This window comes from Atta colombica, unplaced genomic scaffold (assembly GCF_001594045.1).
Source record: "Atta colombica isolate Treedump-2 unplaced genomic scaffold, Acol1.0 scaffold108, whole genome shotgun sequence".
NCBI lineage: Eukaryota > Metazoa > Arthropoda > Insecta > Hymenoptera > Formicidae > Atta > Atta colombica.
In genome coordinates this window covers 127,415-143,417 of record NW_017259193.1, presented here as the reverse complement: position 1 = coordinate 143,417, position 16,003 = coordinate 127,415, and the positions used below count along the sequence as shown (strand labels likewise).

General features: G+C 28.2%; 1 protein-coding gene across 1 annotated transcript in view; it reads right to left on the bottom strand.

Annotated features, from left to right (window-relative positions):
* The window catches only part of LOC108693185 (ras-specific guanine nucleotide-releasing factor 1-like), a 121,296-nt gene that overhangs the window by 26,587 nt on the left and 78,706 nt on the right, over nucleotides 1-16,003 (bottom strand). The window contains exons 5-10 of the mRNA XM_018201999.1: nucleotides 8,608-8,755; nucleotides 4,762-5,072; nucleotides 4,101-4,330; nucleotides 2,620-2,813; nucleotides 1,828-1,953; nucleotides 1,621-1,723 (exon numbers count right to left, since the gene is read on the bottom strand). Coding sequence (XP_018057488.1) covers nucleotides 1,621-1,723; nucleotides 1,828-1,953; nucleotides 2,620-2,813; nucleotides 4,101-4,330; nucleotides 4,762-5,072; nucleotides 8,608-8,755 — 1,112 coding nt within the window. The remainder of the gene's footprint in view (nucleotides 1-1,620; nucleotides 1,724-1,827; nucleotides 1,954-2,619; nucleotides 2,814-4,100; nucleotides 4,331-4,761; nucleotides 5,073-8,607; nucleotides 8,756-16,003) is intronic.

Sequence of the window (16,003 nt, the reverse complement as noted above, 5' to 3'; positions counted from 1 at the left end):
CGTGATAACCATGTGATGTGGCGTCAAGCACGAGGATTGCCAGGATCGTGTTTATAAGGCTGGCTTGTGAGATTTTTACTACTTGAAATGGTCTTGTGCTACTTTATCATTTGCTACTCTTAGAAAGTATGCGATGTTTCAGCTTCATTTTTTGAAATATTCTCCTTTTTTCGTTAACAATAATATTAATATTTTAATATAAATACAATTCCTTGCAAATATAATTAACTTCAATTTTAAGAGCCTCTTTTCGCGTGATACTCAGATCATTATTTGATATTCTTAATAATATTTTTAAGATTTAAATTGAATATTAAAATTAAATTTTAAATATTCTTTAATACTTAAAATCGTAATTAAATGTCAAAAGAATCTTTTTATCGCGATCGAATTTAAAACAACTGATAAAGTTACAATTTCTCTAACGTATGACATTCCGCTTGCGTGCCACTATCTCGTAATTTGCTATCGAGCCATGTAATCGATTAACATAAGAATTATTTACTTGATGAGAACCCGCTAATAGTAGAACAGTACGTCGCCCCTGGCAGGACACATTGCGCAGGATCGAGATGAAACCGAATACGAAAATATATATCGACGCGACTAAGTCGCGTCATCGATTTCGAACGTGTAACTATGCGATTGCGCCTTTTAACCCACGTTCCATCTCTTACGATGGAGAAGTCCGTCGAGCTTTACCGACAGCGATCAAGTCTAGAAATGAGTTTCTCAGCCAAGGATAAACAGTAAAAGATGCGAACTACAGCCTCAGTTTTATCGACATCGACAAAGTATGTTAATTCTCACAGAACAAGTCATTATGATATCAAAATGACTCCAAAATAATCATTAAAAGTTATTTTTCAATTATTTTCGATTCATTTTAATGTCATTTTGACATTACTTGTTGTTTTGCTTGGGCTCTTCAACTTCTTTCTATATGCAAAAAATTATCTTTTATATGTATATGAACAAAATACAATTTCTGAATTGTGATTATAATTTGTTAAATTCTATTTGAAGATGATTAGAATGAAAAATGATAATATGTGTTATCGCTAGAACATGAAATAATTTTAATTTTTACACAAATCTATTACGACATTTTAATTACACAGTATTTAAATATTTTTATCCAGATAACACAATTACATTCTAAAAACGTTCTACAAATATTTTCCAGGAATTTTACATATTCTCAAAAAATATGGATAAGTGTAAAAGGCGTTCTAGGAATATTTGTAGTATGTTTAATGTTGAGAACTCTTTTCGTAATTATATAAATAAGAAAGTTATTATAAAGTTTTCTCAGAATATTTTATAATAACTTTCCCCCTTATCTATAATAATAATTGATGGAAATTCTATGGACTTTTCTAAAATTATGAAAATAGCTACAATTGAAAATGTTATAAATATTCCTAGATCATCCCCTTATACTTTATACGAATCTTTCGAAAATATTCCAAAATTCCCAGAAAATATTCATTAGAACATTTTTAGAATGTGTAATTGTGGTATCTGAATGTATACTTGAAATAAGCTTTACTTAAAAAGATATGAATCCAAAGTATATTTAAATTATGAAAGAGAGTATTGATCTCTCATTTTACTCACCCTGTCTAACAAAGACTTGATTGACGTCCAGTAAAATATCGCATCCTTCGACAATCATACGCTCCACTGCTAGATTTTTTCTTAGATTTTCAGTTTCGCTCACCTGGAAAATAGGACATAATCGATTAATATATTAAGTAAATATATTCAATTAATATTTAAAGTTAAGGTAAGATATGAGCTTATATGAAATAAATTGACAAATACCTCATCATGCATTTGCCTCGAGAGATCCTCTAGTTGTTGCCTGGCATTCTGAAGGCTCTTACGTTCCACATGATCATATGGCGTATGTGCCAATAACTCGTGCAAAGTAATTATATATCTTGGAATCTAAACGAATAAAATAAGTAACTGGATAAAAAAAAACAACTTTTGCTCAAGTTCTACTAAAATTAGAGAGAAAAAGAGAAAATTAGGAGAATAATTGTAACGCAAAACTTGTCAAATAAATTTGAAATTGCAATGTCCAAGAATAGAGATACACACAAATCAGAAATTAATTAGTAGTCTAATATAAATTACAGCAGTAAAAAGATCTTGCTATATTTAAATTAGATGTAAATTATATTTGGCCAATAAATTCTCTTCAAAGGAATTTTCTGCATTCCGCGGAATTTGCGGAAGTGCGCGATGGAATGTATATTTTTCTCATCCGTCGAACTTCATTCATTTTATAGGATCGTCAGCTCTCATGCAATATTCATGGAAGCTTTCAAACTATTTCATACAATCGATCATTCCCAAAGAGACATTCGCATCATTGAGATAATCGTTATATTTTTTTATTTTATTTTTCGTGCAGGAATTTGCTTTCTTGAGAAAAGAACAGTGCAAAGAAAATAATGTCGCACGGATGAAACATTATTGATGATGTTCCTTTCTCTTTCCTTCGTAACGATAATAATATAACGATACTATTGAATTTTCCGAAACACTTGTGTCGAGCTTCTATGCTTCACGTATAACATCGATTTTATCTGCATGTAGCAATCTTACCTGATGCATGGGATATGTTAGAAAGATCTCCAAGGATCGTCCGTGGCAGGCAGTCTTGTTCTCCAACCTATTGAGCAACGCCACGAACGGTGACGATTGCTTGCACTCAGTCAACACTTGAAGGCTATAGTGGTGGTTTCTCACGTACTCTTGATATATGGATAACATCGGTAGCAACATGTCAAACAAGTCACCTGCATGTATTCACAATATGCCGTGATTGATCGATATACAACCTCTATCCACATTATTCTTTCTTACGTAAGATAATATACTCTCATAAATTAATATTGTTAGAGGGAAAATTTTTAGATACTTAAACTCGCGAAATTCTTGCGTCTCTTCGATTCACCTTTATAGACATGGATTTGTTAGAGCATGGGAAAAAACGGTTACGGTTGCGACGGCCAAAAAGTCGCCCATCAATATATTTTTTGATTATAAGAATTATAGTACGATTGTGATAACCGTAAGATTTGCATGCTCAATGGCTGTAAAGATATATCCATCTTACAGTTATTACAACCATGTGATGGACGAAAATTATTATTATTTATCACGGTTGTGGTAACCGTAATATTTTTTTTATGAAATTTACAAAATTGTACATCGCAATTGTGATTTTTCTTAAGAATCGCAGTGAATATAATATATACTTACATATATACTGCGCAACGAGATTTTTATTTTATATTTTAAATATTAAATTACGTATAAGCATATATAAATGTTTATTCACTATATAAAAAAATTTCACGAATTAATAATAAAGAAAAACAAATTTTAAATAGGTTAATTGGACCATATTTGGTATTAAAAATTAAACCATTTAATATATTAATCGGAAGCAAAAGTACGTTCAGTATTCATACAAAAGAAATAATATGTTGCTAAAGTATGTATCTAAAAATTTAGATATGGATCTGAAAATAATTTTGTTTGAACCAAAATAATTATTAATTATGTAAGATACTCAAATTGTTGACTAAAATGTCAAAATCTTTCGTAGCATTGTCATCAATGCTTTTAAGTATTCATAATTATTTTGATGATTCAACAAAAATTATTTTCAGATTTATATCTAGCTAAATTTGTTAATATTTCAGCAAAACCGTTCTTTCTGTGTAAATCGTGTAATGAGATAATTAATAAAGAGATAAAATTTTTATTTTTCATTTTTCTATATGTATAAATATTTAATAAATAAATATTACAAAAGTGATTTTCAGCTGTATTTACAATTTTAAATCGCATGTAAACTTAATCACATGAGATTTAAAATCGTATGCGATTTTGTAATTAAAAATTCAATTGTATATCGCGAACAATAAAAATAAATCGCAACATTATATATTACAATTCACACATTTCTGTTTAAGTGATATATATATATTAAATGATAAATCAATATATTGACACACATTTCTGTTTGTCAATATATTGATTTATATCACTTAAAATAGTTTTAAATATATCCATACCTAAAACTAAAGTGGGCCAGCTCTCCATACGCGAGGTGAGACCCTTCAGGAAGATTTGATGGAGAAACAGCACGGTTTCGCTATTCAAAAATATGCTATTCACATCCTCGTGACTACATGGGGGTTTCTTTGAACTGGCAGCCATCTTGAAAGGCCTCAGAAAACAGCTTACTAAAATCTCCATCTGCTCCGTATACTCCTCCTCGGCCTCCACCATTTGGAATACCAGGCTAAAATAGTAGGATATACGTTTAATACCATTGGTAATGCAAATTAAATAAAGCCAATAACTGTCGACATTACATCGCAAATAAATAAAATATAGGAATGGTATGATTAAGCGAAAATCTCTCGGCAAGCGAGAGAATGATTTTATTCAGCCGCGGAATAAAAATAATATATAAGTCTATTCATTATATATATAGCAATCACATAAGAGTACATAATTTTATTTAATAAAAAAAACCTATGCTACTTAACATCTTTTGGTCTTTTTTTTTGAAAATTATATTCAAACTCACTTATGACGTTTATTTCCGTAGCCACGCAAAACGTAACTGAAATGACAAGCGCGGTGACATGACAAGCCATTAATGGAAAAGCGAAATGCGCAAACTAGTTGGACATCATTGGTTTTATGCGATAAAGCAGCAACAATTACCTGTTCCGTTTGCGCATGCTCTCGGCATGTGGACTCTTGATGTACTGTTCAACAATTTGCTTCCAACGTCGTCGGCACAGCCAACCCCTGAAAAAGCTTTGAACCTTCTTAACTTTCTGCATTTCAATAGAGCCCTCCGAGATATCGCGTAATCCGGGAGCGAAGCCGCCGGAACTGTGAGCACCGACACTGTATGAATGGAATGTGCTGTACAAACTTCCGGTACCTTGGGACATAGTTCTTTGAACCGCCGGTCGACTGGCATAAATCGGCATTACAGAAGGCCTTAGCTCTTTTTTTAGGGCACATAGCTGTAATGAGAATCTCTCATCGCAAAATCCGTAATATCACATAAAAAATAATTCCTAACAAACATCTTCTCGTATTTCTTAAATAAATCGTTTTTAACGATTTTAAATGTAATTTCTTCAATAAACCAAATGGAAATGCTTAAACAAAATTTAAATTAAATGTTGAATAAGCACTTGGATAAAATATTATCAATTCTCCTACAACATAATAATTTCATTAGTTTTATATGATATCAGCTTAATTATCAAACTTAGACATTCATAAATAAGATAACTCCGGTATATACGCCGCATCTAACAAAAACTTAATTTATTAATTATTTACTATGTTTAAAATAAATGAATTATACCAGTAAAACTTTGTACTGTCTATAGAAAAAAAAATCTATAATACTTATTTTTCGTATTAAAAAAAAGAATTTTTTGAAACTCTCTCTCTCTCTTACTCTTAGATTTTTAAACATAATAAACATTAATCAACAATAAAAACTACGAGCTAAATTTTAATATATTTAAAACTTTTCGGACGTTTTGACTTTTTTGTCAGTCTTTCATTTTTGCTGTATACATATATTTTATAGAAGTGGGTTCATAGAGAGAGGAAAATGTAAACTCATAGAAGAGGTAAAATGTATAGCTCATGAAAAATTTACAAATAATACTTGTATAAGTAAGACATAAAATAATAACTTATAAAATATGTTTGCAAAATTTTATTAAGGAATAAAAATGATAAATATGAAATAATAATACAAAGATAATGATTATAATTTTTTATATATTACGAGTGTTATGATATTACATATTTTACGTAATGCGTTTATTGCATTTAGTGCACTGAATTTAATCTACGCACTTTGTATACATACTTTGTATACATACTTTGGGCATAAATCTCGCTCGCTAAAAATGCTGCATGTTCCAAATAGGACATACAAGACAACTAAACAAAGAATACAAGAGTAAAGCACTTGTATTTCGTTACAATATGCTTTATTCCTCTCATGTATCACGAAATAACCACTATGTCTTTTGCATGTCCTACAGTAATCATTTTATATAGATTATAATTAATGATGGCGCTATTTATTAAAGTGACAAATCGATTCAACTCACGATAATTTTATTAATATTAATAGTAAAAAAAATTGAAATCATAACATAATATTAATATAATATAAAGGCTTATTGCAATTGCAAGAAAATTACTCTCATTCTCTCTGTTTTTTCTAACTTCTACGGCGTAAATCCTCGCGCGTCGTATATACACCGTAGTTACTCTAGATGAAATTAATGAAGGAGTTAAGACTAGTGATGCTACTCGAGTTAAAAACGAAAGCGAAGTTAAATTTTAATTTCAAAAGTACTCGGAAAGTTATTTTGATATTTATTATCACGGAAAGAATGGTCGGGCTTTAAAAATTTAACGAGATACATAGATCAGAATTAAAATAATATTAAACGGTCAAAATAATTATATAGATCAAGCTGATTGTCAGAATGTCAAAACTTTTTATAGCATTATTACACTTGATATCTTATATATAATTTTTTTATACTCCAACAAATTATTTTTAGATTTGTATTTAGCTAAATTTTTAATGCAAAATAATTTTTTTCCATGTAGAAATTAAAATTTAATTACGAAATGTATAACAAACAATTTAATTAATTTGTGTGACATTGTAATGCGAAAATAATTGAACTTTAAAAACAGTTACATATACATATAGTAATAAACTACATATGTAAAATATTAGAAAAGAAACCTTTTAATCATTTTCCGAAAAAAAATTTTATCCGCACTATATTATAATCTATATTATAATCTTTGAAGTATTAATATTAATATTAATATTAGTATTAATATTAATATTAATAAAATAAAAGTAAAAAATTCCTCATGTGATATGTGTATAGGAAATTTGGATAAACTTCCGAAAATCTAAAAGTTCCGATTCTCTTGTCGATTGATGACATAATATGTCCGATGAATACATCTAATATTCGAATAAATGAACAAAAAATGAATGATAATATTCATGCAAATATATTTCTTTTTTATTCGTTAAGAAACGAATAAATATTTTTTCATTCCATTTGAATAAATATTTTTTTAATATAATTACGAATGTTTTTTTTCGTATCCATTTTTATTCTGTATTATCTTATCACTTATAGCTTGAAAAACCTACAAGAGAAAACAGAAATCTTTAAAATGAATGGCTACGATTACATCGTGCACTTAGCCCGCGATTTATACGATGGCGTCCTTGTTTAACCTATAGATAAAACAAAAACTATTTTTATTGAGAATAAATAATATATCTTGGAATTTAATATCCACAGACCATAATAAATATCGCGCCCAAGATATCCTATAAAATATTTATATAACTGGAATTATATCGAAATATTAGGTATGGGAAAAAGTTTGTGGCGTTTTTCCCATTAAATGGCATTAAAAAAACGCCACGAACTTTTTCCCACACCTAATATGTATGGCGCTCTATCAAATAAATAAATTTATAAATAAACAATGTATATCTTTCTAAAATATTTTTCAAAATTTCTAAGTTTCCTTTATAAAATCTGAATATTACAATGACAAATTCATTTTTTTACTTAGAGTCATCAAAATACCGGTTATAGTTAAGAGATAACGATTGCTTATTGAAATTTTCTTTTTCAGTTTATATTTTGTTTGAATGAATATAATGCGTTAAATATTCATAGCTTTTTATGAATGAATATTTTTTGAAAACATTCAAAATTTTGAATGAATATATGATTACATTTTTTTTATGTTAAAATTTTGAATAAATACAATTTGAAGCTTAATTATTAATTTTTGTATTCATCGAGCATACAACTGTATTTTAGAGCGCTGATTACGATCATTAAAATTGCCGACAATGTCATTTTCTAAATCAAATTTGGAAAAACCGATTTTTAAAAATATTTTTTTACATTTGATATTGAAAATGACTTATCAATGATTTTTCATGGTCACATACATTATCAACATATTAAAATACAGTTATAATAACTAAGTCGCGCGCCCCCAGACAGAGGAGAAAAGGTAGAATTAATGAGAGTCGCTTCGCGTAGAAAATCGTGTGCTCATTGGCAAGAGGGGGAGATAAGGTGAAAGTCGGTCACTTTCAATGTTAAATGTGAAAAATATAGTTTAATATTTGACTTTGAAAATGATCTTGTCAGCAATTTTCATAATTGTATTCGTAATCAGCACACCAAAATATAGTTGCAAATCGATAAGAAAATCAAAACTTTCAGGTTTTCGGAAGTCCATTCGGAGATTTTCCAAGAATTGATGATGAAGATTTGTTACAAAATGGTTTTACTAATTATATAATAAAATGTCACAGAAGATATTACCGAAGTTGAAATAAAAAAAGTGCACGCAGCACGAATCAAAATTACCGGGAAAAAGTATCATAAAATATATATATTCACTCATAAAAAAACTGAATATAATACATATATGTATATAAAATATGCATATGTGACTAACCTCTGCTCGGAGTTTTTTTATTTCCGACGCCAATTCCTCGCATTGCTGGGTGTACTGCCACTTGGCCGTTTTCTCGCTCTCAACAATTTGCAACAGGTGCAGATGTTTCTGCTCGAGTTCCTCTTTTTGTAGCAACAATTTGTTGAAGCTAGAATCAATATTCGAAAAAAAGAAAGCCAAGTTAGACTTAGCTCGTGTGCTGCGCTTAAAGTATTATTTAAGTGGAGAAATAGGGAAAATAAAATAGTTGATGTAATGTATGTAACCCGAAAAAATGTATGAAGTATACCTTTCAGGAATTTTGAGGAAATAAAATTATAGTTTTCTGCAGTCACGTATAAAAAACGGAATTTCGCAGAATTTCATAATTTCTAATGACTTGAAAACCAGTAAAAAAATTCACACGCAATGTAGTTTTGATCCTATATTTTTTATGTATAATTCGATCTTTATTTAATATAATTCTCTATTTTTATATATTTTTTTAATCTGAATTTAAATTTTTTTTAACAAAGAAATAACTGCAAATCGTTGAAGAATTCCGACTTTAGACTACAAAGAAAGAATTATAAAAATGTAATTACATTGGTACTCTCTGAAAAAATTATTTCAATTGTAAATTAAACTAATATATAAACTACTAAACAATTGATAAGTTTTCTTAGAATTTCTTTTGTTATTTCACGTAATTAATGACGTGTTATGTTTACATCTTATTGGCATAATCCTCTGAAAAAGAGGATCCGAATTTAGGTTCCGTAAAGTGATACAAATGATGAAATACGAAGCAAAGCATAATGTATCTTTCCCCGGAGAGAAACATGTCATGAAAGAGGATATGCAACGTGCATATTTTTTTCATGCTAAGTATTATTGCAAAATTATATATAATGCGAACTACTATAACACTGTTCCACAAAAATAACTTTTTTTCAAATATAAGAACGAGAAAAAATCATTTCTCGTAGCTTTTTGGACGCTAAGTACGATCAAATTATTCTTAATTTCTCTTAGGACTGCCTCAAAAAAAAGTCTAACGACGGTTTTCAATTCTTCATTGCTCGTGTGTCCAGGATTAATACTCCATCCTTAGAAATTCGCTAAATGTATGATACTGTAATTTATCAGAGCTGGGCATGTATTTGAAATAAGGGCCTAATTTAGGCCGTTTCCCAAAGTGGATCACTCGCTGTTATATATAATTATATGATTAATTTAACAGATGACAGTAGTAATTCGATCTATACGACTGCATTGATTCACAAATCATATTATTCATTCTGTTTGAATAAAAACAGGAAAAATTGATACGTCGTGATTGTGATGTAATATTCCGTAAATAATTGCTTTCTATAATTATGAAAACATGATATTAATTTCTGTAGTTCATATTATTGTATACTACTCTATATTTATATTTTACAACATTATATTTAGTTTATATTTTTGTCACAACGTTTGTTTATAATTAAAGAAAAAGAACTTTTTGTATTGTGATACCAATGTGAGCCACGTCCAAGCACATACGTAAGTGACATTTGTCACAAATATGTTCATTGTGTGGGATTAAGTAAAAATTGAAAGGATGGGCACAATAAAGACACAATTCTACTTAGACTCTTTTTCCTTTAGCAATTAGTTTTTTTATGTAATATTGATCGTAATAGAGAAGATTTATAGCAAGTATAACTTCTTAAAGATATTACATAAATTTATTTAATATTGTATTCATTTATGTATAATAAAAAAAGTAGCAAGTTATTTTAATTTTTAATATCAAGATTTTATAAGCCTTTTTTTATTAAGCCTTTATTCCACCCATCCTCTCAATTATAAAAAGCCTTTTACTTGTCTAAACTGCGAATAAATCAGTAAGCGTAGTTTTAAGAAGAAGTTAATGCAGGCATTCAGATTTAAGTTGCCAAATAGCTTTTTTTAAATGTTTCTACAATCAATATGTTTATGCAATAAATAATTTATAAAAGTAACGTTGGATGATTTCATATTTTTCCATATTTTTAATATTTTGTATATAAAAAGAAAAGACGTATACGCAGCTCATTTTGTTAAGATGCCTCAAATATTACCTTTCTTTTAAATCTTTACTGAATCTGTATAAATATATGAATATGACTCACATTTTTTTACAATGTTCAAAAATATTGCCTCTTTCGAATATGATTATTAATTTACTAATTGAATTGTAAGCATTTTGAAAATCAATCTCGTACGACAATCAGCTCCGGTCTCCCCTACTTCAAATATAATAATAAAATTCAATCAATCAATCTCATTACATATTTAAATTACAAAATATTAATAATTTAAATACCAAATATTTTCAATTTTTCGATTTGAAATGCAAAATACAAAATACTTTTATGTGCTCTGCTGAAATATGAAATACAAAATAGAATTATATTACAGATATTGTATTTAAAATAAAAGTATTTCAAATATATGACCTTAGCCCTGTACTTTATACATATTATATTTAGCAAAAATTGTTCCATTTTAAACAATTTGCATGTTTCTTTATCTAAAAGTTGTGTAATATTATTAATCCTTAATTTAATTGTAAACATTAAGATAACAATGAAAATGGAGATATGTTAAAATATTAGAAACATTCCATGCGAGTAATCGTGTTAAGAAAACTAGTAATGCTTAATTTTGATTACAATAAAACTTCTTCAACAGATATTTTAATTATAATAACTTGTAATATGCCAAAATATATTAAAATAAACCTTTTTGCAACTTTAACTATAAATTTCTTAAAAATTGTATGAAAAAACAGTTTGGTAAATGGAATCGTTTGCTCAGCGTCCAAAAAACTATAAAAGAAAAATTATCTTCGTCCTTGCGTTATTGTTTTCATTAAACAATATAATGTGTTCTTATAAGTAACGTTAGTACTGCAACAAGCTATTTTGTTTTTGTAACATAAGACTTTGTTTTTATTGAACGTTTCCTAAGATATACATAGACTCGCCTTGAATCTGTTTTCGCAAATTGAGAATTCTCGTAACGAGAAAGTACAGCGTAGTGTCTCTCTCATCAAACATAAAAGATATTTCCTTCCAATCGACTTAAATTTTAATCGAGTTGCTTTATATGTATATCCATGAGCCGTGCAAATAGATAGCTCGTCCACACCTTGCAGCGGTGTTTTGAGAAGCTCTACTTGAATCAACGCAAGACAAGCATTCGAGCATGGTCCACGTTGCATGAAAAAGTTATCATATACTATCGATCGACCTTCTGTCACGAGATACTCGAAGAAATATCAACCTTGTATTTTCGAACACGGCACAGCACGGCAGAATTGCTAAAGTAACGCAGATATCATTATCTATGCATATTATGGTGCAGGGTAGCAGTAATCTGAGAAGGGATCGTTCCGCCGGGATGTGAACGTGTATAAGTCGGTCTGCAAATAAGGACTACGCGGAAGAAGGATACAACTTCTCATACATACAGTAAAATATTTAAAAGAAATAAAATATTTTTGCGTTGTATAAAGATATTATCAATTATGTATCTTGTATGGGAGTCAATAATTAAAGAAACAAATATATTTAACTTTTATTAAGTTTTACGGATCTGAATTAAAGAATAATGATAGAGCGATTTATAATTATTTTAAGCTCGAGGCAAAGTAACATTTAGGTGAATTTAAAAAATTGTTCTTTAATTAAAAAACAGTACTTTAAGTATATATTCGTACAGGGCACATATTTTTTAAACTAACAAATATAATATACAAGATGAGAATTATATAGACAGAATCCGACAAAAGGTAATTTGTAGAAAAGTAAGTTAGAAAATAAGTTAGTAAATCTTTTTCTTTCAAGGTTTTGTTTTAGAAAAAATTAAGTTTGAAAATCGCGTTGAATACGTACACTTAATAAAGATACAATCACAGTTTGTGAAAAGACATAATAAATTTCATGTTTATATAACGTTCACACAACTTACGACAAATAGCAGGATTAAAGAAAATGTGATAAATAATTAAAAAAAATGTTATCTCTGCTATCATAAGCAAAGTTGTGTGCTCGTTAAATGTACGTTATGGTACGCAAATACCATATAGATTCTGATCATAGATTTTCAATATCTTTCTGTAAATCGCATCTTCATTAAGTGCACGTGTGCTCTACACGATTTAATTTTCTCAAATCAAAGCCTCAGACAAAAAACTTATTCTACACTTTAAATTTATTTTTATACAAGAAAGAACTTCTCTCATCCAGTTGTATCATAGATTTGTTTTCATCCTGTACAGTAATAAAATTATTTCGTTTATTTGGAAAACAAGACAAAGTTCGAAAACCGAATAGTTCAGATATCAGAGGTTTACTAATTCTCCTCTCTATCAATATTTATTAGTTCTGATAATAGAAGCTGACGTTTAGAAAATTCTTTTGAGCACGTCGAGCTTCTATTATCCGAACTATGGCGCCACTAGGCTTAATTATCAGTTTGGATATTAAGATCTAATAATTTAAGCATAAACTTATCTGCATAAATAGAATGCAGATAGAAGAAATTCTACTATATTTGAAAAAGATGCAAAGATTGATAACTTTTCTATCACAAATACTTTTCCTGTCGATAACTTTTCTATCACAAGTACTTCTCCTGTCGATAACTTTTCTGTCGCTAATGCTTCCGCCAATTCTTCTTTTGCAGATACTTGCGTTCCTCAGAAGAAATGTTCCGCAAAAGAAATTATCAATGGACTGCCTGTTACCGAGCGCATTTGTAAACAGTATCAAACTAACTAAAATGGTTAGCGAAGAAAAATTTCTATAAAGCCCTTTATAAAGAAAAGAAATACGTATAATAAAAATATTCATGAAGAAGGGATTTTTATTTTAAAAAATCTTATTTGTAAAAAACAAACATTAATTATTTAATTATAATAGCAATTTATTAATAATGCATATATTAAAGAGTTTCATAAAAATAATATTCATGATTTTTAGAACCTTATTTATATTATTTAGAAATTTATCGATTGAATATAAATACTTTTTCTGCATCCAAATAATATAATATTTTATTTTCGCTTATTTTATTAAGATAATATATTTTTTAATTATTACATCTTTGTAGGTAAAATCATTATGATAAATATGTAATCTATTTTATTCTTTGTTAATAAATTGGCAATTAATGTTTACTTTCTAAAAATAAGATTTTTTTGAGAAAAGTATCCCTCCTATACGAATATTTTTTTACACTGATTGTAGGTAGAAAAAAGTTTTTTTAAATTACCATTTTTATTTTTGCTGAAATCATGAATTTGAAATGAATTGCGCACTAACGGATGAAATACATTTGTGATATTAGCATCGTATCCTTATGCAATCCTCTTCATTGGAGCTTCCGCAATAACCGGTTGTTCGCCCTCTAAGACGCGTTTGATAGTATGATGAAGATTACTTCGGTGTTAATGTGCACAAATTACGGTACGAGGATTAATAGAGAGGTGGCTGAAACGGCTCGATGTTAATGTGACGCCCGTAAACGTATTTATCAACGCATCAACGAGATTAAGGTAACCTCTTGAATAATAGACTTGAATAATAGAAGAATCTACCTTAAAGTAAAACGGAATGATGTTGGAGAATCAAGTTAATTATTATGCCACAAACCATATTGTTCATTGCGGGAGTATTCTGTTAGCTCAAACCTTTTTTATAAAGTAAATGCCCATAACTCTTCGATCGCAAGATCTGAGATTACTTTGTCGCTGTTTTATTAAAAATAGAAGACTTATTAAAGGAAATAAAGGAACGGCGCGAGTCCGCCATTACAGCTACAAGCCAATGAGTATTAATGAAAAATTTGTTTTTCTCTTACACCGTGATATATCGAAAAACTTTACAAATTGTTTGTAATTCGATCAGATGAATAAATGAAGCTTTCACGCATGTTATTTTCGGAGATCATATATTTTGATCTGCACCTACCGGCTCGAATATCAGTAAGGAATATCGAATATCCCTACCTCACGTACCTCACGTAATTTTTAAAAATATTATTAATGATAGATAGAGATAATTTTATTATAAAATTACTTGTAAATAGATTTCTACAAGAAAATGATAAAATGCTATTTCATCATTTTCACATGTGCACCTTAGAGAGATAGCATTCTGCGCTTTTTTTATAGTGATTTCCTCAATAGGTCTATTTCATTCTCATTTTTTAATGCACAGATTATTCCAACTGTTATCCTTCCTTTATTGAATAGTTTAAAAATCATTTAAAATCATTTAAACAATGTTTAAAAGATATATTATTATTATTACATAATAATATTCTCTCGCTTAATATTTAGAAAAATATATAGCTTATCAAAATATTATCAAATTGACAATATATAATATCCTTCTCATTTTTTTCTTCATCCTCAGAATAATAATATTGGAAATAAGAACAAACTAATATCACGGTTAATCGTCATTTTAATGTAAATAATAAACTGAATTTAAGTCAATTTTTTTTTTAATTTCTTGAGTTAATAAGTATAGGACTACAAGCCAAGCAAGGTCTAATGCTCAATTATTATGAAACATAAGTTTATTATAATAAATGTTTCGATCCCTTTTGGGTCATTGTTCTCAATGTTGAAATTAATACAATTTGAAATCGATGACTCATTTGAAAAACAATAACTCGCCAATACACATGATGATTTAGACGGTAAATGTAATAAAATATAAATTCATCGTAATGCAATTTCATTATGGATAGTTGTGAGCATTATTTAATATATAAACGTGAAGAAATAGTGATAAATATTCGGATAAAATGTAGATACGTTATAGTGCATGATGGTCATCAAACAGTGTTTATTATAATAAACTTTTGTTTTATAATAAATTTTTTTATAATAACTCAGCATTAAGAGCTTGCTTGGTTTATAGCCCTATATTTATTATTAATTTTATAAATTATTAATTTTATAAATTATTTCAGCCTTTTTCTTATAGTAATTCTTGAATTAAATTATTTAACTCTATCATTCTAGTTAAATTAACGACATATTGAGTAGGAGCAATGGTAATCTATTATATAAAAGTGATTAAAAACATCTCAAATTGGTATAATTTGATATTACGAATTTAACAGTGATTTTGATATTATGAAAATATTGAAATTTATACAAATTTAAAATAAAAAATTTCATCATTTTGTAGCATTATAACGTAAAAAATATTTTATCATATAAAAGTTATAACAAGGAGATGAATTTTTTATGTAATAATAATATATTTTGTTAAACACATTTTTTTAAATGACAAAATCAAATTATTAAAGAGAGAGAGAACATTATTTGTGCATAAAAAAATAAGAGTGGAATAAGCCTATTAAGGAG